Below are 23,233 nucleotides of genomic sequence, written 5' to 3' on the forward strand. Positions count from 1 at the left end.
AACTTTTTTTTAGGACTATACGCTGCAGACTTTAAATATCAAGACGTGGTCTTTATCTCAGTGCTGACTGGGTTTATCAAAGCCTGGCACTAGATCAGCTTGGTACATAGTGGAGGGCAGGGTCTAATCTGTGACTTACATGCCAAAGAGTGTGTGACAAAACACATGACCTGTGTGTATGTGTGTGTATAACAACCACATAAACGGTGGGAAAAACGGTTCTTCTACAGGTATCACATACCTGGTGTGTGGACGAAGTAGGCCAGGTAGAGATCCAGCTCCTTGACCGTCACCCCAATGTGGTGTGGCTGGACACACAGGCCGTGGTTGGAGCACTGGGGTGACTTGACCAGACGCTCGCCGTCCGTGCTCTCCAGGGGGCTGCCCTTAAACAGGATGACCATCACCAGGTCCAGCCTCCACACCTTGTCGGCCTGGCGGAGGCAGTCGATGCGGCGGATCTTGCCCTTCTGGTCGGGGTTGGACAGCACGCAGCAGGGGGGCTTCTTCCCCGTGATGGTGAGCACAAAGTCCTCGCGGAACTCAGGCCGGATGTCCTTGCGGAGCTTGGCCAGCAGGCGCGAGGCCCACTTCTGCTTGATCTCTGGCTTCTCCCCAAGCAGCTCATCCTTCACCGCGCGCTCCTCATCCTTGGTCATCCTCTTTTCGTGCTTCTTGAAGTACTTGCGTTTACGGGCCTGCAGGTTGAACCAGGTGTAGGAGAAGGCACGGACATGGGGGAGAAGGGCCTCAATGAAGGGATGAAATTCATCCTGATGAGAGAGAAAAAGATGCGGCGTTAGGAGGCTGTAAAAAAAATTTTTTTTTAAATGCCTTTTCTTTTTCTTTTTAAGTTGTAAAATTTGAGGTTTTTCAAAACTTTTAATGAAAATGCCAAAATGTTTAATAATACTAAACGTGTTGTTGGAATAATGAAAATTCTGATGATTATCAATTAATTTAAATTCAAATCAAAAAGCTATTCAAATAACTGCCATTAAAATGTTAAAATTATTTCTCATTTCCAACATTCAGACTCAAATAAAAATAAAGCATGCAGGAAAACCAGGAAAAAATCATCCTTACAATAGCATGCAAAGGTATAACACAAAGCATTTCAAAAATAAAATGTTCAAGACAATAAAGAAAAGACGACAGTTCACGAATTCAGATGAAAAACTGAGCCAAGTTGCGCTCCCGCTTTTCCTGCTGTAAAAAGAGAAGTTATTCTGCTGTACCATAATACCTTCACTACATATCTCTGGGCAACAAAGCCCAGATCTCGCCACAGCGTTCCTGTGCCAGGGTTGCCACACACCGGTCGCTCACCACCGCCAAGCTTTGCCGCCACTAGACCACTGTTGAAATGTGCCGCTAAAAGATCAGCCATACCATTTCCTATCTGCGCTACCATGCAAAGGGAGCTCCAACCAGACTCACATTTCCACAACAAACTGAAAGCAGACAGAAATCACCACAGAAAACCACACTGCTAGAGGAAGACAGACGGCCTGGTAGTTACCATTTTGCACTCTCATCATAAATTTGGCACAGCGTTTAAAGTGAAAAAAAAATCTCCTGCACCAGTTTTTTTTTCTCTTTCCTCCCGCGCTCCCCAATGTAAAGCAAGCGCTGGTTTTGGCAGGGTGTGGAGAATTAGCAGATGAAAAAAAGAAAAGAAAAAAAAACTTGGGGTGGGTGGGGAGGGTTATAATTTTTTTAAATTTGCAGAACACGCTGCTGAGCACAAACAGTGGACTCAAGTTTAAAAACACACACACACACCAAAAAAGATTTTAAGGGAGTCCTGCAGTAGGACGCTAGCCAGCAGTTCTTGAGACAAAAGCCAAAAATGACACAAAAAAGGACGGACAAAAAGTTGGAGCAAAACAAATAATAAACAGGTAAAAATGTAAATGTTAGAAAAAATGATTAGAAAAAGACTTTAACAGCGAGAATAAATGTATTCGAAAAAAAGAACAAAAATTCAACAGTCCTTTGTGAGTTCCAAATTTTTTTAAAAAATCTCGGAGGAAAAAAAATCCTTGGCAAAATCTAATTGGTGGTGGTGTCTGTTCTGATCCCGGGCCCGGCACGAGCGCGCGCATGCACACACACTCTCTCGCAAACACACACACAGATGGGGGGGCCAGGGAGAGCAGAGCACAGAATAGGGAGGAAAAAAACAGAGAGCCGAATCAATGTTGGATGAGCGCATACGACCGCTGGCAAAGCCGAGTGCTGCTTCTTTTTTCCCCTTTTCTCTCCAACTCTCTCTCTTTCTCTTTCTCGCTCGCCGTCTCTCGTCCTCTCCGCGTTCTTTCCCTAACCATTGCTTGAGCCTTTGCCAACACGAGTAGGGCCCACCTATTTGGCAACAAGATGCCTGTAGCCCAGCCAATGCGTTAGCTTCAAGAGCTGAAAGGGAGGGAAAAGAGAAAGAGGAGAGAGGGTGGGAAGGGGGGAGGGAGGGGAGGGGAGGGGTAGTGGCAATGAGAGGGAGAGAGAGTGAGGAGGGGGTGGGGGGAGCAGGTGGGAGTGTAAGGGAGCGCGCAGCCATGTCCGACGCTGCACAATCTGCCAAATCGACAAGTTCCTCTCTGACACGGAGGCAAAGTTCAGGGGAGCAAGCCTTCTCCTGCACCAATCCCCACAGCCCTCAGCCTGCCTCCATCTTTACTATGGCCGCCACTGCTTCGTCTCCCTCTCACCCCACCGCCCTCACCTCCTCTGTGTCTCCCGCTCCCTCTCTCTGCCCCTTTCTCTGCTCGCATAATGCCACCTTGGCAGAGGATGGCAAAGCGAGAGAGAGGACACACAGCTTCAGAATCCCTCCAGACCCCACCACCGGCAGCTGCTCATGGGTTTACCACAGCAAACAAAGAGGGAGAAACAAACCCGGGCAGCCACACTCCTCCTCTCGCTGCACACTCGCAAAATGAATGACGAGATGATTTAGAGGCACAGATACAGAAATTGTTACAGAATTTAAAGGGGTGGGTGGGGTGTGGGGGTGAAGGCAGGAGAGGAACCAGAATTTGCCTCAGCTGTTTTTGTTTGTTTTCTGTTTTTAAGCAGCACAGCTAGCATGAGGACGAAATCCCAGAGCCCGAATCGGCTCCGTACGTATCCCCGAACACCCCCCGCCCTGGGAGGTTTCTGCAGTTCGGTATCGGAGCGGAGATGACTGCCGTGTTGCCTCATCGTAAAGCACGTTGTTCAGGGCTACATCTGCTTGGCAGGCAGCTTGAGTGAAGGTGGTGGTGCTGAATCACTGACCAGTGCAATAAACCTGAAACATAGCATCAGGAGACCTGCACCACAATCAGATGGAGTCAGCAAGGACGAAGAATGCATGTAGAGTTGAAAATATCTGCTGATAAATTCATGGGAAATTATCTGGAAACGGCCACCTTGAAGCAAAACTGCCAAACACTTTCGGGTCTAAGCTTTGCAAAAAATTGGGGTATTGATACATTTATCATAAATGATATTAAACTAACATTAGACAAGCTTTCGGCATCTAACAGACTAAATGGAAATAATCACTAGTTTCAGCTCTGAACGAGTGTCAGTCAGGGCTGCACCTGCTCAGCAGACAGATAGTGGGAAGGTGCAAGTGCTGCTGAATCACAGACCAAGAGCAGAGGATCAGGACTCCAGATCTCATGCAATAAAATGACGCCACATTCAGATGGAGTCAAAAATGTACAGAACAAGAACTAAAAAATGCCTGGGTTCATCTATTTAATATTAGGAACTGGATGGTTTCCGTTGTCATCTATGACTGAAATGAGCAATTCTCAGTGTGTAAGGTTGGGAAGCACAAGCAGTAGAAATTCAAGTATTTCTAATGGTCATTTTTTGACAGTTTCTGGCTTTAACAGACAAAATCAAACGGAAACAATTGATAGTTGCAGCTTTAAACGGGTGCCTTCAGCAATTATTTAAATTGATATATTCCTCTGTTACATGACAAGCATTGAAGAAAAGACCACGGTTAGTCAACTTTAAGTTCTAGCAAGTCTTTAAATGATGATTTCATGAGAAGAGGCCCGCAGACTGTCAAAGGTCATACAATCGCACCATTCTGTCAAAGCTGAACATCCTCCACACAGCAATGAGAGCCCGTAATGAAACACTGACGCTCACCCATCATCTGCTAACACAGCGAAGGACGGCACACCTCCACATTTATCTCCAATCAGCCAAAAGTTTGATATATCGCTGGATAACGTAACAAAAGAACCTCACCGTGGAGTATGACTGTGTTTGGCATCACTGTCAAGATATATTTGCATCCATCACCACCTGCACAAACTTAGTGTAGCAGGAGGAGATAACTGACACTTGAATGCATTTTCCAGTGTGTCTGCTTTTCAGTGGGAATTAAGGTTTTCTGGGTGACCTTGCCAAAATGCAAATAAACCACCATTCAAATGTCAGTGAAATTTGACTACAAGGAGTTTTAAGTCATTTTGTCTTCGCTATGCTGTTTGCCTTTCACTTGCTGAAGAAGTAGAAGAAAAAAAAAACATATTTATGTTGTGCATATTTATTTTTCAGGAAGAAAACTGCAGAATTTTCTAAAGTCCCAGATTTTGAAAGGGGGGGGGGGGCAACCCCGTGCTTTCCATTTGCATGTCTGCACTATCTGCTGCTCCACACTACGCCTATATTGTGTAATCTTCATGTTGCTGTGTTGGAAGAACCTATATGGTTATTTAGGTCTGTCGAAGCGGCATAAACCCATCATGGAAAGTGTCTCAGGGTTAATCTTCTTACCCGGAAATTAAATTAGGGCCACATGCGCGTGGCCTTTAGCTTTAATTATTAGCCTATTATCAATTAGCAGTCGGAGGTGACGGGGTTTACTCAGTGATATTATTATTATTTTATTTATTAATTATTATTAATAATAATAATTAAAAAAAATATATGAATACGAAATACATGCTCTGCTTCAAACGTACCAGTTTGCGTCGTTTCACCTCAACTAACCGTCCCCTTAAAAGACCCCGGAAAAAACCCGCTGCTGTGACCAAACAAATGCGAGTTTCATAAACACACCGATATCCACGCAGTAAAAGGCACGGCTTATTTTCTAACCACCGTTTTCTCTGGCTCAAAACCACCCAGGCCCCAATAATAAGAGCCAAAACAATTAAAGCTGCGCCATCACTTTCTTCTTCTTCTGCTACCACTTATTTTTTCTTCTTCTTCTTCTCTGCCATAAAAGGGAACTTAAAATACAAATGTTTAAATAAATAAATAAAACAGTGCCGATATCGTTGACGGACCCTGGCAGGAAAAAACATGTAAATTAAAAAAAATAGAAAATCTGGAGACGGCCTGGCACATCCCCCGCAAGCTACACATTTGTGCTACACCGTTACTGAAACCCCGACGTCAATTAATACCGAGAGAGGAGACCCTGAAACACCCAGATATGTATTTCAAATGTAGCCTGTCAAGCAGATGCAGTGCCAGCACGGCTCTGAATGACCCGGGACGCGGTTCAGCATATTGAATTCAGTTCAGGTTTCGCGACATTAACGCATTTCCCCCTTAAATCTTTAAATTTGCTTTTTTCCCTCCCCCAGTTATCGTATATAAAAATAAACACTTGGCCCACTCAGAGTCGATAACCCCAAATTAAAGCAATTTGTATTTATAAATCAGAGATCACAGTTTCAATCGCGAAGGTTTCGGCTTTTTATTCAAACTGAAATAAAAAAAAAATTAAAAATAGTCTAATCGTCCACATAAAAGCCACAGCTGAACGCTGCCTATGACAAGACAAAAGAAATGATTTTTAAGTCCTTTATTTTTCCAATTCTCCGCACGTCTGACAGAGACTGAGAGGAGTTGGCTGCCAACTTCAGATTAACTCTTTCAGCAAGGACAGAAAAGGCTCTTAACTGTGAAAAACATCCCAGAGTTGGATTCATTAGTGCTCCTTTGCATTTTAAGCTCCGTTTGAATAAACAATGGAGGAGTCCATCATTTTAAGATAATTGATATCTTATTATATTTTTTTCATTCATTAATAATTAAAACATTATTGACAAAAACATACTAAATATAATGTCACTATTCTATTTAATTTAGTCGAATCTAATCTAAAACTAAATTAGTTTTGCTTTTTTTGCTTTTTGGCATTTTTCAGTCACCGTCAGCACCTCAATACATAATTTCTGAGTATTTGTGTCTTTGTATGTGGTTGCCATAAAAAAAGGATAAATCAAGACTCAATCAACCAAGAAGCTGAAGGCCGTCTCGCGTATTCACAATTCTTTTTTTCCTGTCCTTAAACAAAAACAGGTTGAATGCATGCAATTAAAAGTAACACGGCGATTAGAAGTGTCAGTTTGTGATTTTAGCCATCCAACTTTTCCAAGAAATGATGGCGGTGAAAGTGAGCTTTTGCTCTAAAGTCCAGATCCTACAGCCAAATAATCAAAACTCTGGCACAATGAAATGCTTTTCTTTTTTTCTTTTCTTTTGCATTTTTTTTGTTATGATAAATCTCTGGCTTGAATTTTGTTTAACAAACAAAAGTGTTTGCCATGCCCAGAATACGACAATGACTTGTCTACATCAGGTAACTTTCACATAAGACCCACAAAACCCATGATAGTAAAACTCTTTCTGAACCCAGCAGCAGGTCCTCCCATCATGTGGCACCTGACCTCGTGGAGGCCTCACTGCATCTCATTAGGCCAATTAAGCCAGTAGTGTGCACAACCCGAGGGCCTTCCAGCTGCCTGGCCCCTTCATTAAGGGGAAGCTCTGGGCTGGCGGGGCTCGGCTGCATCCTCTCCTGACCACCTGAGTGTCCCTGACCCGGACGAAGCCTGACACCGGTTCCCCCACTGACCCCTGGCTGACAGAGAGCCAGGGTGTGAGGAAGGTGTTGGAGGAGAAAAGGGTTAGGAGGGACGCAGAGGAGATTCAGTCATTTATTTTAGAGTGCAAAAATGTTAGAGGCCTGTGAGAGTGAGGATGAGGCAGTCAGGTGTACATTTCGAGAAGGAGGAAAGCACTTGGAATATTCTAGCTGCATTTTAAAATTTCACAGATTGGTGCTAAAGTGTGAAGAAACTGTTTCCCCTGATGCCACAAAGTATGCCATCCTTTGGTTGATGGTCTATACTGTAATGAATCGGCCCACTGCATGACCCTCTGCTGTTATCATCCACGGTAATCATTCCTGGCTCAGGGTAACATTAAAAAAAGGGGGGGGTATCTCGGAGCACCCTTTACTCTGTTTCTTTAGCAAGCGAGTGATGCGTAGAGATCCATGGAGCTCACGCCGTGCATTGGTTGCACTTATCTGAGTTTACAAACCAGCACGTTACTATGTGTGAAAAATCTGCAAGCAATTTGTGGTGGCTGCGTGCTAACGTGCCCGGGGTGGGGCGGGGTGAGGTGGAAGAGGGGCTGAAGAGAAGAAGAGGCACGCACGGCACATTCCAGTCCCCACAAAGAGCTGCTCCGCTCACCCGGATTGCACTCCAAAATGGTCCTGGGCCCTTTGGAGCGTTGGCGTTAACACGAACACTCAACTTTTTAAGTGAAACTGCGCAGCGCAGACTGAATGTGAATACACACGAAGAGCACAACTAAACACACCTCATCTGTAAGTGTTGAAGCTGATGACTTGAGGCTATTTTGTTTTGTGGATTCTCAGCAGAGAGTTTATAAAACAATATTTGTTCCCGCTCGAGGTGGTATAACACAAGTAGAGGCGTGCAGATGTACTTGGATGAAGACGTCAGTATCGCTGAGCGAGGACAGAGGAGTGGGGTAATGCACTCCGATCTGCAACATACGTGCATGTCGCATCAGCCTGCTCGGTAACATGTGGATTGTGGCGATGTCACACTCTGGACTCACCTTTGAAACCATGACATCTCTGCAGCCTGGAGCTCCAGGCATGCATTAATGCACATGCAATTGCATGCTCCAAAACCCTTTCCCCTGCCTAGAAAGAATGCTGGATGAAGAAACCGCCCTGCATCTCACTAACACGTGTGCGTGAGTGACTAACCATGCCGGGACAGGCCGACTCAGCACCACCACTACAGCCATGACTGAGTGTTTTCTCACTGTGCGAGCCAACAGACTACTGCTGCTCACACTGCAGCCAGTGACGGTGATACTACTGACCAGACATTATGCCTTCTTTTTGTTGTTTTTGCCTCACCTCTTGTTAAAAAAAAGAGAAAAAAAAACACCACCAACTAATTCTCACAATTTCCCCAAGATCCAAATAAAAAAGCTGCCAAAGTGGCTGGTAGTGGAGACAAACTTACAAACCACAGCCAGCTTTTAGCAGCATTTGGCTGGTGGTGAGTGTTAATTTCCTACCCTGGTAAAAACCAGCTCAGTAATCAGTAAACACGTTGTGCCTGGCCTGCAACAAAGAAATGCATTTAGCAAATTCATTCTCTTTGATCCCACATTCCTATTTTGGTTTGATGGAAAGTGATACATTTTTGATGAGCAGGCTAGAAGTGAGATATCATGTCATTTGAACAGTCTATAAGCAGCCAGGCGCTCGTAGCCATCGCCATACACCACATTTATCTTTGATCTAGACAGTCTGGTTGACACACATCACAGAGAATTACAAGCAGACGGATTTATCAATAGGCTTAAAGCGGAGGGATGTTACACCATAACCCCTCTCATGAAAAGATCCCTTTTAGTATTTGGAATTAAAATTTCAACACTGCCCGAAATGAAAAGGATCTTCAGGTTCATGTGTTAACTTGCCGCCTAGCAAAGCTGTAGGGCTTTACTCCTCTTTTCAAAGACATGAGTGTGAAATGCCAAAGTCAGCCTTTCACACACTGCTGGGAGAAGAAAGTGAGCTGAAACAACACGATTGTGTTTTCAAACCGAGGCTCCGCTGTTTGTTGCCCGTTTGAAGGTAAACTCGTCGCGCTCTCGCACCGGAGGAGAATTTAAACATCATCTGAATTTTCTGAAGCCAACACCACAATTTCTGGTGTTTGCGATGTTCGGAAAATGCTCCTCTAAAGTTTGGAGTCCCGCCCTCCCTGCACCAGGTGCACAATGTTTGGGTTCGCGTGGATTTACAAGCATGCACAAGGGCTGATTACGCCTTCGGCTGGTGTCAGATTTTTATCATGTACCATATTAGAATAGTCCATTATAATTCTGATTCTGTAAAATAACCTGCTTTCACAGCTTTGCCACCTCTAAATAGCTTTACAGGATAATTTCATAATTTTAAGTCTGCTTTAAACCAACAATGAAATAAATATATGGAACAGGATGTGAGGCCTTTAACATTTCCTTTGTTAATGGCAGCTATTAAGAGACTTTATTCCCATATTCTGTCAAATGATAGGGGAACACAGCCTCCTAAAAGCTTTATTACATAATTATAGAAAATAAATTAAAAGTCATGTAATTAAAATCTTGTTAACCTATTATCATTAATATATACTAATTACAAGAACTCTAACTTAACTTTTACATATTGTATTATTAACGCTGAAATATACAAACAGAACTTTACCAGTGTGACCTGTAAAGGTGAAGCTGAATAAGTATTGTTGTAGTAATTACATGAACTGTATACGTGTTTATATAGAGAAGTATACTGACACTGTATTATTGTTGTGGATGTGTATGAATAACTGGTCAGTGTGCAGCTAAATGCGTACTGTCTGGAAATGAAGGCTTATAATGTAAAGCTTCGTTTTTACAAGTTTTTATTTGAAACAAGGGGAATTTTACTTTTTTTTTTTTTTAAATTTCTTGTGTACCAAGAGTGTGGGAGACTCATGTCACACTGTTCTATGCAGAAACTGACTAGGATAGTAGAAGAAGTAATTGTAACTGGCTTGCTATTAAAATATGTTTATATTTAGTAAACTTGTTATTTATATTTGGAGAACACAGAGTAAAATTACAGACAAAATTAGTTTTTTTTAATAGTGAAGAATGTTAAATGGAGCCAGTTATTCCTCTTTGTAATCTAGTGGTGTAAAATTGTGTAAGTAACATGCAATGGAAATACAAATACCTCTAGATTTGGCCATTAGGTAACACAACACACCTCAAACAGTTACATTAAGTAATAGAAATCTATTCTAAAATATGAAACTATGTTTCCACACGAAGCACACAGTAAAAATGTATTTGTTTGAATTGTATCAATTTTTTGCTGCTTGAACACATGGATACTTTGTAAATAATGATTTTTTTAACACTATATAAATCTATGTAGTGATTGTTGAAAGCAAGTGATTACTGAGTTATTTGCATGTTGCTTACATTTTACAAAGAAATATTTTTCACAATGAAATAATATCAAGCCAGTAAATTTAGATCTTTTTTAACATAAAAACACATTCATTTGTAATTAACTATGATTTTACTTGTAAAGGGACATTTTTATTTGTCGCACGGTGCTCTTTCTTAGGCGGCGCAGCTTGTTATGGCTGTCCGTGCCACCTCACTAAAGGGATTATTCTTGTGCATCTTTCTGTCTACAAGTTCAGCCTCGTGGAAATGCTGAGCTCTCTGCTTGTCGCACAGTGTATGTTTGGAATAATTTACCTTGCACTAAAACTTCTTAACGCTGACCATACGTCTACACTTCATACCAACATTAACTGAATTTCCTCAGATTTTTCTGACAAAATGAAAGCCAAAATTCTAGTTGACTGTCTTTGATCAAAGCATAAATTTAACGAAAAATCAATTTACTCACGTAGACAGTAACTTCCCATGACTAGTGCTAATTAGCTCCCACAGATGCCTAATGAAAAGGCCTATTGAGGTTTATGGTCACAGTGAGTTTGCAGGCATCACACTCTTAGCGGTCATAATGACCGCAGGCTGTGCGCGATGTGGAGAAAGCTCAGACTCTATACACATCACTTATGGAACTCAGGGATAGAAATAACATGCTTGCACTACATAGTTGTCCCTTTCACTTCGTGCTGCCTTCAGATCGCCAGAACCACAGACGGCATGAAGGGAGCAGCAGTGTTGTGGCTCTGAGAAGCAGAAGGTAAGAGACGTACACATACAGACAGGCAGAAGCCGCTGCCTGCCTCTCTGCAGTTGTCTTCCGGTCTGTATTTATCTTCGAAATCACATCTGAATATGGCATCGAGTTAAATCAACACTGTCGTTAACCTTAGCGGGAGGCTTGCGGATAAAGAGCAGAGGCTTGATAAAACAGACAGGTCAGAAACTTTCTCAAACTGCCTGATGATTGCACACAATCCAAACTCTGAGACATATGTGGAGTGACAATCACAGAACAGGCCAAGACAGAAAAACTCCCTCCTGAATAAAGGCTCCAGGAAAGTAAAGCCCACTACTAATGCAGTGTTGAACGCTTTGCAATCAGACAAATAAAGGGGCAATCTAGCACACAATCAAACCAGAGATTTAGCCTGCTCTCCTGCCAACAGCTAGGGACCTCCTCTTTCTGAACAAGGGATGCACTATTGACTACAACCCCCCTTCTCTTTCTCTCTGTCTCTCTCTCCAGTCTTCCCTCTCTGCCAGTCTGAAAGGCGTGATGCCAACCTTTTCCACCATTGGGCATGATGCCCTGCCCTTTATGCAAATGCTTTGCTGCCATCCCTAACTCACAACCCCCACTGTCTCACCCACCACGTCTGTGTGCACCCCCCAAAGCCTCCTGTCTATATATTCTTTATTATCTTTAACTTGTAATAATCCAAATCGCCGAGCTTGAGCCTTGACCGTAAGTTAATAATTGAGGTCCTGCATGTATGGATCCCATATGAAGAGTAAAGCTCACTGCAGAGCTTGTAGGCCCGTACTTTGCTTTGTGCCCTCTGTGGACAAAAAGCACCAACCGGGGGCGAATATTTGACAGAGGTGTGGTTGTTTGTGTCTGCACGAGCCCTGATAAAGGAGGACATCTCCTGGCTAAAAGAACACAATAAATACAAAGACCAGGAGGGCAAAAGAAAAAAGAAATTAGAATGAAAGAATAGGGGATCTATTTCCAGCAATTAGTCGCCGCTTTTCGCATTGCATTCATTAAAAGGTTTGTGGAAACATACTCAGCGAGGGCTGCGCAGTATATCTAACTGAAAAGATCAAGTTGGGTTCACATTTAAAAAAGAAGCAGAAAACCCATTTCAGGGTCTGCTCAGTGAACGATGAAGAAAGGGTTAAATATGTGACTGAGGAGAAGGTCAATCATGGCTGCCACTGACAGGGCAGTTTCACAAGTTGGCATAGAGGCTATATGAACCGCAAAGGTTAATAGATTAGTTGGAAAGATGCAAAGCGCTAACAGTGACTGAAAAAAGGGAGCGTAAAAGGACAGCCATAGGTTTAATAAAGCGGGCTGGAGACTGCAGGAAGAGCCCCGATCATGCTGTTAAAGCAGAGCTTCCGTTTGTGCCGTAGGGTGAGTGTCGAGAGGCGCACAAACAGGGCGCAGGGTCCACACAGGCTGGACCGATTCAAGCCCACACACACCACAGGAAAGGAGCTGGGACCTAAGACAAACACTGCACGGCCAGACACACACACACACACACATGCATGTATACACAAACATTACTGTCTCCTTATACGCCCTGAGAATACCAGGACATGCGGTCTGTTGAGCTTGTTATTCTAAGCATGCTCCAAAGACACAGTCATACAGTAAATAAAACCATTGAATTAAAAAATGCAAATATATGCTGGTCAATAGTCTACATTTTTCGTGATGCTTTTGTAAGTGTGCAGGTCTCCCCTGCAAGAGAAATCTCGATCTCAGTAAAAATTTTCCTTTTTCCATATAAACAAACAAAGACGTCTAAACCCCAACAGTCTAAACCAACAACGCAGCACCGCAACAATCTCCAAATATAAACTTAGAAGCCTTATTTCCCAAGCCTCAACACAATGGCTTTTCTAATCTTCCTGAGAGAGAAGCGACAAATAAACAAAACCCAAACAGGTTGGTTGAGGGAGAATTAAGGTTTTAACACCCTTTCCTTTTCTTAGCGAATGCCACTACACACACACACCAACACAAATGCCCATTTTCCTTCTTGCTATGCGGACTTCCTCGTCTGAAGCTGCTGTAATAAAGTTTTAAAGAAGCCTAATGTGGTGCCAATGCAGTGATGAAAGACGAGCGATTAGGGAGGGTGAGAAAGACAAAACAAAGGATAGATGTGGAACAAGAAAAGTGAGGTTTGTGCCAATATTTAAGGTTACTTCCCACAAATGACTCTGACAACAAACACCGATGAACGCACCATCAATATAATGAAGCTAAGCTTCTTTCTGTGTTTGGCAAGGGTGTAATAACCTAAACAAAGCTGTGAGGGACAGTTTATATACAGATACTACATATGATATTGTGGTATTACACAGCTGGAATAATATAAATATGGGCCGTAGAAAAACCTCTACATTAATAAACATTAAAAAGGTGATATCTCAGCTATTTCTTTTAGATATATAGTCCTCAATATATATCAAGTGTCTAATGAACTGACAACTTGTGTTTGGGTGTATAAGGTATATCTGCAAACTGTTTTAAATGTCAACATGTTACATGGTATAAAGGTGCATCCTTCACACTTCTGATTGTATCGTGCAAAAGTAGCTTTCTGGATTTTAGCATGAAAAGAAAAATCAGCACTGATATAAAAACACGGTTTGACTTTGTGTTTGTGGGATTTTCTTTTTCATATTACTGTCTTATATGGTTATGTGTTGGGATCTTAGCTGGTATTAGTCATTTCTATAACTGAGAGCATTTCAAAGTAAACCACTGGACTTCTCCTGTTTGACATTGGGTCAAAGCTACATCATTAATATATAAACAACATTTCCTGCTAATGCATTTTTCATTGGCTAGGTTAGGATGGTCAGCGATGGCCCTAACCCTGTTTTAGAGAATAGCAAAAACAAAAAAATATCAAAATGTAATTTTTTATGCAAGTCAGTTACAATTATTATTATTTTTTCTTTGATTCCCAACACTCATGGGAACAAATTAAGAGAAAAAACATGTTCTGATATGGTTAGGGTCACCTTACACCTCGCAGGGCTAACACAAAGCTCATATCATGACATGAATGTTACATGCAAATTCTTTATTATCAGAATGATGTAATTAACTGTTACAACGACACAAAAAATACACATATCAAAAGAAATATCGGGGCGTATTAGCGAACCATTAGCTTCTTTCAGGCTGAATCCAATCGCCGTGAAAAATAGAAAGTGTTTGTGTGAGCCTGTGCATGTGTGGCTGATGGAGGGAGGGAAATGAATGAGGCCTTTTCTTACAGCAGGGCCCAGATCAGAGCTCCTAACTATGGGATTTGGTGCTGTTGCCTTTCTCCCCCTGGAGAGAGTAATTAGGTTAGTGAGGACAACTGCCGCATTGTTTTAACAGAGAAGGGATTGTGCAGGCCAAAGTCCCACCAGCAGCATGCTTCCCTCACAACAAAAATGCCAAATGGATTCTGCGGCGCTCCACGCACATATATACACAGCAGAACTTTTTTTGGGGGGGCTTCCTGCGTTAAGTTTTGTATTTTTATGCGGCGCAGGCTTTTAGCACCGTGTGTATACGATGAAATGTCAAATATGGTCCAGCAGTGTCAAATATCCTCTCCTGTTGTTGCACTTGTGGCATTCGGGACTCTTTAGAGTAACTGTGTCTACTCTCTCCTGTATCCAGAGGCTTGGCAACACAAAGCACTCCTAACTAGTATAATATGGTTATGATGCATTTGCATTCCTTCCAATCCCCTAGGAAACACAATACGCCTGTATCGTCTGTTTTAATCACGGTCTGCTTCCAAGGAAAGTAAAAGGAGAATACAAACAGCCACAGCTATAAAGAGGCTTTCTCAAATATACTTCAAGTCTGTTTAAATACATCCTCCGCTGATTGATAGAGAGTAAATCAAACAAATCATGCTGGTAGAAAAAAAATAAAAGGATATGGAATGCTCCCCAGTCTACTGTATTTACAATACACAGACTATGGCCTCTTTCATTCGCGCCCGTTTCCCCCTCTTTTCTCTTTGTGCTGAATTTCTTTCTATAATCTTCCTAAAATGAAAATAGCTCTGCTGTTGTTGTACTCCTCTATACTATTCTCAAGACCATCAGCTCTTCCAAGACAGAAGAAAAAAAAAGGCGCCATAATATGCACCTCTGCATCCCCGCCCACACCATCCCTATTCACTTTCATCATAAATCTCCACAGCCTGGCGGCAATATACGGTCAATTTGTGGTCCCCATATGAGACCTAACTCTGGCTTGATATATTTGTGTTCAGGTGTGCAGATGGAAGTGGGGGAAAAAAATCACACCAATGATATAAAATGTGTTTGTGAACTGATACACGAGTCCAGCAGACCGGTCTATAAGGCCTGTGAGAGTCTTTTCTCCACCGCAGCTTTCCACAGGTGGCGGTGATGATTGCACTTTATTCCAGATGATGACTGTAATGAGGCCGGCTTTAAGTTTCACTGGGCTTTGCAGAGGGACTGACAGAAGCTTGACACGTTAGACAGCCCAATGCTATCAGGACATTTCGCTCCTTGTCCCCTCCACACACGCTACTGTTTCTCCAAACGCCTCCTTTAGAGATAATACCTAGACCAGAGTGACGTCTTAATAAAGGGAAGGCAGTGGGATGAATGCACCATGGAAGCGAATTCACAAGCTGTCATGATGAGAGTTAGACGAGCGGGGAACGTCCGTGAACTCGCAGAGTAAAGTTAAATCTGGCCCATCTGTGTTTTATATTTTAGCAGTGACATGAAATCCGCATCCTGCACTGAATTTTCCAGTCAAATATACAACTTTCCATGTAACACACACTAATCCTGAAGCTATTTCTCTGAGCCTAAACAGAGCAGAAAGTTTATATCTGAATTCCCTCCCAGAGTATGCTGCAGCTGGAGTAGGGATGGTAGTTACTGGCTCCCTGAGCCAAAAGTAGAAGCCGCAGAGTTGTGTTTGAATCTAACCCTGAGCCCTCCTTGGCCTCGGACTCCTCTACTCAACTTTACTCTACTCCTCACTTATTTCAACAAGGCTCTATTTGACTCTACTGTACTCGACTCCACTGTCAAGGGGGTCTGAAACAGCCTTGGGCCTGCAGCGCCGGCCAGCAAACGCAAGTTACAAGAAGCATAGAGCGTGCACTCATACCCGACACATACACAGACACTTCCACACAAACAGAGTCAGTTAATAACACACAAACTCCCGCCCTCCAGCTCTGTTTGCTCACAGCTGCCAGGCCTCCTCAGAGTTCATCTGAGGTAAAGATATGTTATATTATGCAACCGGGTATAGATTTTCCACCCTTGGCCCCAAGCCAACTTCCTGCTCTGAAGAGCAAGTTCTAGCGCTTTGTTCCCCAGGGTGACAGCTATTCCTTGCTGGACGGGGTGGCCGAATTAGATACACAGACAAAAAGAGAGGGAAGGTAGCAGGAAGACACGAAGGGGAGCGAGTGAGTAAGAAAGAAAGCAAGAAAAGGAAAAGAACGAAAGAAAGTAGCCCCAGATATTTTCTGCAGCTTTTTGTCTATATCTTAAAATGCTCATTCCCCCTTCTACACTGTCTTTTCCCCGCCTCTTGAAATCAGGTCACAACTGTTTTCATTACTGTTTGACTTGCGGGTTCATAAGCCTCCCAGCGTCAACGTTCCTCCACCCACCCCCAAGACAGGAAAAGATTTTCCCTCCAACATTAACCCAATAAATGCCTTGTAAGCCCAGTCACAATCTTTAAGCCATGTTCCTGGAAGAGAAAACAGTACATCTGAAATGTTGATGTAACGTTAAAGCCCGGGACATAATCAGTGTTGGGCTCGCAGTCTAAGGAGTTACACTCCTGCATGGTCTATGGATCAGCATAGCCAGCCCTCGATCACTTCCCTCCCTACAGCATGAGGTAATGCGGTGTGATTGTAAAAGAAAGCCTCGGGAAATATGAGGTAAAATCAACGAGCCAATCAGCGCCCCATTATCCCTCCTCTACTCAAAGGGGAACTAAAGAAGTGGTGAAAAGATGATTAATGCCATGACATCATAACCACGTGATGTCATTCCATCCCAGACACCGCCACCGCTTCCTAATTAACTGTGGCCTGATGAAGTCTTTGTATCCAAATTATCCAAATTATTATTACCTCTCCAGGCTCTACCAGGTGTGCAGAGATGTCTCTTTAGCCTAGTGATACAAGGATGGGTAGAACACACACACACACGCACTGAAGATTAACAGCGAAAAATGTGTTTTGGTGCCTTCCCATATATATGGTAGAGTGCCCCAGGGGGTGTTTCTGCTATTGCCAGAAGGTACGTGGAAAGAATTTAGAAACGCTCAATTAATTTGAAGCAATAGAAATGCTGTTTATATCAATTTACTGAGTTAGCTGTGACTATGTGTGACTCTTGACAATGCATAAGAGCAATGGGTGTGAGAGAGAATTTTAAACAATTAGTTAAACGTAATGAAAACTTAACCTTTAGCTAAAATAATGTGTAGAGGGTTGAAACAGAAAACTAAAAATTATTTACAAATATTTTTAAATAGCTTAAGATGAAAAAAATAGCAATTGTAATGGGTAAATATTCAGGTGTAGCGACAGACAGTTCAGTTAACTGAACATTGTTGCTAAAGGAGCTAAAACTGTTAGCTTAAAGCAACTGGTAACTGAGTGACATCTGAATACGGGTTTTTAATATTTCATATGTTAATGTTAATAAAGTCTTTTCAATGCTCGATTCTCCAGACCAAAACTCTTTGATATTTTATTTAGTAGCAGTAAACAACAATTAGCTAAAACCATTAGAAAAATGACTGGACTTGTTAGCTAAAGCGTATAGCTAGCCAAAAATAAACTGGATAAATTAGCCAAAAAAGATGGATTATGACGGATATTTTGCTTCTTTATCAAAATTAAAGCAGTAACATCCCCTTTTATAAAATCAGCAGTATTAAATGCGTTTCTAAATAAACATGTCTAGGCCGGGGGGAGCTGTCACTAAAAGGGTACTGGAGTTCATTTCACAGGACTGTGTGACTACTTTTAAATACTGTGGTTAATTAAATACAGTAAACGGTCTATTGCAACAACAGAGTCGTGATGGGTGTGATTTTTTTCTGAAAGAATGCACACCTGTGTCTTGTGGAATTAAGTATGTGCAGGTGCTTCAGGCTTGAAGCCCAGCAAAACATAGCGTATATAGCCAACATTAGGACTGAATTTGCAGAAATGCTGTACTGTACGTGTAGACGTTTGTTTCTGAACAAGCAGAAGCCTTTGTGGCTTTTATCTTATTTACAAGATGATAACGCATAAGTGTGTGCCACATTTGTATGAAAGACTTCATCTGCCAGCTTCATTTATTTCTTTAGTTTTTGAATATTAGTGTCTGAGAGACTGGGTGAGATAGAAAGTCAGCCTGTGGAAGTCTGTGAAGAGAGACTGCAGTCAGACACGGCGGGGGAGAACGGTGCTCAGATTTCATCCAGATTAATCTGGAAGCTTTGTAATGAGGGGTCTACTGTATATATTTAGCCAGAGCAGTGAGATGTAGGTCAGACAGACAGGCAGGACAGGCCAAACAACATGCCCAGATTGCCCACACTGAAGTGACCTTGAGTGGGCTGTCAATGATCCGCAAAACAAATCTCTATCTATTCCTGTTGACTTGTGACAGACTGATGCAGCGGCTGTTTCACCCCACTCGCGGGTTTTGGCCTTTAGTTTCTATTTTGTGGGGCACAAAAGAACTTCAATATCACTCGGCTTGTCTTTTCACGGAAATGCTGTTGATTAAAAAGAAAGAGCAGAGAATGAATTACTGTCAACGTTCGCGCCGTGTGTTGATACTGGCAGTCGTTCAAATTTACTCAACACAAGAACAAAGCACGCTTAGAAACGTTTCTGAGTCGGCCGTCGGTGGCTCTAAACACGAGACAAAACTAACTAAACACTGAGAAATGTACAACATTTTTCATTTCACAATCTGCATCACGACTTTATTGACTAAAACCTTTTATAGCAGTGACAGTTTTGTCTACTGGACTTCTTTTGTTGCTTCGACATAAACATGTTGTCAAACTGATATGCAATTATGAATTAACAGCTGAGCGATAGCAACCAATAAATACACTAAAGCTGCTATGCAAATTAAAATTATGCCTCAGTTCTTCATGAGAGTTCAGATCTTGAACCTTTTCAAGCCGTTAGAGGTCCATTATTTTATTATTTATTTATTTTCCTCACATCAAGTAAAATTTTAATCAAATGCTTGACAATTTAATTAGCACTCTGTTTTTGCAATTTTTTTGCCCTCCCCCCATAATGGATCAGTCTAATAAGACAAAAAATAAGCTTTTTTTTAAATAGAGACCACCGACCGTGGCTGGGTTGGGAAGCACATCTGTAACCGGAAGGTCGCCGGTTCGATCCCCGGGCTTTCTGTCCTGGTCGTTGTGTCCTTGGGCAAGACACTTTACCCTACCGCCTACTGGTACTGGTATTGGCCAGAGGGGCCAATGGCGCGTTATGGCAGCCTCGCTTCTGTCAGTCTGTCCCAGGGCAGCTGTGGCTACAACCGTAGCTGCCTCCACCAGTGTGTGAATGTGAGAGTGAATGAATAGTGGTATTGTAAAGCGCTTTGGGTGCCTTGAAAAGCGCTATATAAAATCCAATCCATTATTATTAAGTGTACAACACCGCAGCTCGAATGGATGCTAATTCTGGGTTAATATGCAACTCAATGGAGTAAGGGTTACTGATAATCCTGGTTGGGGGATATTTGGTGTTTGCTACTTTTCCAATTCAAAGATTTTAAATTCGTAGCGCACCGACGATCCAGTTGGGCCAATCTACAGCTCAGGACGAGGACAATGAGATGAACTTGAGGAATTATGTGAATGATGCATTTGTGTAAACTTAACCTGCCACACCCCTATCAAACAGACATTTTTGGCTTTTACAGACACACACACACACGCGTGCGCACACACATGCACGTGTGTGCCACCACAAACACCTTTCCCTCAACTGCCTGTTGTTCCAAACATCCGCATAATGGCAGCACTCTTATGTAGATTTATGACTCAAAATCAAGGGAAAGAACACGCTGTACCGATGTGTTAAGCTATGACAAAGCTCTTAGATATTCACCAATGCATGTCAGCTTTGAGCTCTCGGTTCATATTCTGGTAAAGGAACACTTTGTCTCGGTGGTTTTCCCTTTTCCCTTTTCTCTGCTCACATTGTACACTAAGTATTTTGTGTTCCTCTGTATATTCTAGCTCAATTATGTAATTTAGCACCCGTGTGTGTGTGTGTTCAGTAGCCATGGCAACGGCACAACATATCGGCGACCACAGAACCGCACTGGGGCCGCCGGCACTGCCAGGGTTGTGCCAGAGACTAATCCATGCCAGAGGTGACATGAGCGAAGGAAAAGTGAGGCGGGTGGAGACAACATGACACACACATGCAAAAATCACGCAAACATACACACGCATACAGACATGTGTGCACACAGACACACCAGCATATTCCTCGCCCCTCTCACTCCTCGCCTTCCTTTTAAAACACAAGCGCACACACTGGATATCCTCCCATTCTTCTTGGCTGGAGCCTCCCATGGCAATAGCAGTAGGAATCCATTCTCCACGGATGCTGGGACAGCTGTGCTGATATTGAATGAGACGCAGTTGGTTCTGCCTCTCTCTGCATGCAGCTCGAGATAAAAACTACATGCTACTTAATTCAAATCTATATTCCCTGCTGCCAAAAATGCACCCGACTCATCTTGTCTTTGTCTCTGCCACCACAGAGAGCTCTGATTTTCTTTGCAAAAAAACCCAAAAAAACGACAGTAAATGTCTGCATGCTGACGCACGGTGGCCCTCAGTCACATTTCTGACTGACAATAATCACAGAAACCTTCATAAACCTCTAAGTCATGCGCTTTCAATGCAAATATTCCATGTCACGCTAAAAAGCCCTCATTTGGAGTTTTACAATGTCTTATCAGAGTGACCTGCTTGTTTGAGGCCTGAGGTGATATTTGTGTGTGTGTGTGTGTGTGTGTGTGTGTGTGTGTGTGTGTGTGTGTGTGTGTGTGTAATATTTAGCCTTTTAGCGGTTGTGGGTTTTGAGGCGGATGGGCCTGTAACTGACTGTGTGTTATAAATGGAACACAGTGTCCCAGGCAGTCTGACATTATGACCTCCTGGTATCCCATGAAGAGGGGGAAAGGGTCCAGCTTTGCCTGTACAGCACAAAACAACCAGCACAGCCAGTCCAGCACTCCAGTTACACATGTGCGCACACAACCAGGAGACGAGAGAGCACAGTAGATCAGCCCTACCTGTCAATCAAACGAGCTATGAGTTCATTTTTTCTGACTGGTGGCCAGAAGAAGAGTGCTTTACTGGCCGCTGTGTCTCTTTTCCACACTTCTTCTTCTTCCTCTATAGCTTTACTGGATTACACTAGGGGTGTGTGTGTGTGTGTGTGTGTGTGTGTGTGTGTGTGTGTGTGTGTGTGTGTGTGTGTGTATAGAATCAAAGCAATTAAGCTGTTGTGAAACTGAACCTGATCACATGACAATAACATGATTTAAATATGCCCACCTGAGTAATTTAAGACCAATCCTTAACTGACTTTTAAAGGATGGGAGCAATACAGTCTGGCTGGAAAAGGGCACCCAGTGGTGCCAACTCACGGGCCTAACTGGTGTAAAGACATTCAGATTGGTGTTAACCAAAACTTTCAGGTGAACAATCGGATGTCCCGCGTGGACGCTTGGTTACACGCTGTTCATTAGGTTTCTGAAAAATCCAACATTTTTCTGTTTATTCAGACCACCCTTCCATCGGATTTTAATCCTCTGAACAGCTGTTCCAACTCATTTTCCAGACCATGGGAAGAGACAGAGAGACAGCCTGGATGTGTAGGGAGTGGATGAAGTGGGTGGGGGTAGGAGAGGGGGGTGGGGGTCACCAAATTTGTGTAAACTTAAAGTTAATGCATTAAAGTCCAGATATTGATTACATTTGTTTATCAGATGTTCACATAAAATAAACAAGCTCATGTCCCTCCCACCCCCCAAGAAATACTCTGTTGTCACTGAAAACGCGTCTTTCTGATAACGCGAGATACCGATTGGCGGTGACGTAAGAAAAATATAATACATCCTCTTGGAGAAATATCGCGCTGATAGGGGAAACTGTGGCGGACAAACTAATAAGTCACGGAGCCTGACATCGTGGATCTCAGAGCAGAGGCGACTTATGGCTACTAAGAAAATAGATCCGCAGGAAAATAAAGTTCTTTAAAGTCACGGAAAACGACCTTTCCTCGCGGATTGTTACAAGTATTATTTGGAAAGTAGCGCCGATTTATAATCTGGTTTTACCGCCGCAGTCATTTATTCATAGTGTTGGACCTGCGGTCAGTTTTTGATCATTACCCGCTGTTTTTCTTTAACTACAAATATATATAAATAAAAACACTAACAAAATAAAAGCATATAATGTGAAAAATATTTCTTGCTAAGTGTGTGCTAAACAATGTCAGCGCGCTCCGGCAATAAATCCAGCTACAGGTCAGAGTGAGAGGCCCTACGTGAGGAGGAGGAGAAGGATAAAAAAAAAAGTGGTTTTTGTTTTGTTTCTTTTTCCAAGATTAAAAAAAAGGAAAGGAAAAAAGAAAGAGAAGACACATACACCTAATGCTGAATAAAAAAGGGACTAAACAGGACTTACCACTAAGGCATTGTTTAGAAGGTGAGTAGGGTAATACTTTAGTGTTGAGAGGGTGTTAAGAGGCGAGGAGAGCAGGGGTCAGCGTCCAGGCGTGCAGAGGGTGGGGGAGGGAGGGGAGGGCAGAGGGAAGGAATAAGTTAAAACGTCGCACCAGTGAAAACAGTCTGAGATGACAACATTACGAGCTGCATAAATGATTTGAACACATTAAGAAAAGCATTGAATACCACCCCCATCCCCTCCTCCCCAAAATGTTTGGCTTTTTAAGATTTGTGCTGCGTCACGGTGGCCTTCTGGGAACTTAAAACTTTGGGGGAAAGCAAGAGCGAGAGAAGGAGGGGTAAAAAAGTGAAAATGCATTATGTAAAAAAAAAAAACCCAAAACGATTAGCAACAACACGATTATGTCGACGCATAATC

The 23,233-nt window shown here is 42.7% G+C and overlaps 1 protein-coding gene across 16 annotated transcripts in view; it reads right to left on the reverse strand.

The window, feature by feature from the left end:
* nfixb (nuclear factor I/Xb) overlaps positions 1–23,233 on the reverse strand; it is a 136,152-nt gene that overhangs the window by 93,923 nt on the left and 18,996 nt on the right. For 3 of the 16 annotated variants that reach the window (XM_085270079.1, XM_085270090.1, XM_085270083.1), the window contains 2 exons: positions 22,814–22,849; positions 242–773 (listed from right to left, as the gene is read on the reverse strand). In XM_085270079.1, the coding sequence (XP_085126205.1) occupies positions 242–773; positions 22,814–22,849 (568 nt within the window). The other 13 variants (XM_085270082.1, XM_085270094.1, XM_085270086.1 and 10 more) reach the window with 9 other exon arrangements.

The sequence above is a fragment of the Mchenga conophoros genome, linkage group LG4 (assembly GCF_057382185.1).
Source record: "Mchenga conophoros isolate Kocher_MC1m ecotype Shallow Benthic linkage group LG4, M_conophoros_male_GT1.1, whole genome shotgun sequence".
NCBI lineage: Eukaryota > Metazoa > Chordata > Actinopteri > Cichliformes > Cichlidae > Mchenga > Mchenga conophoros.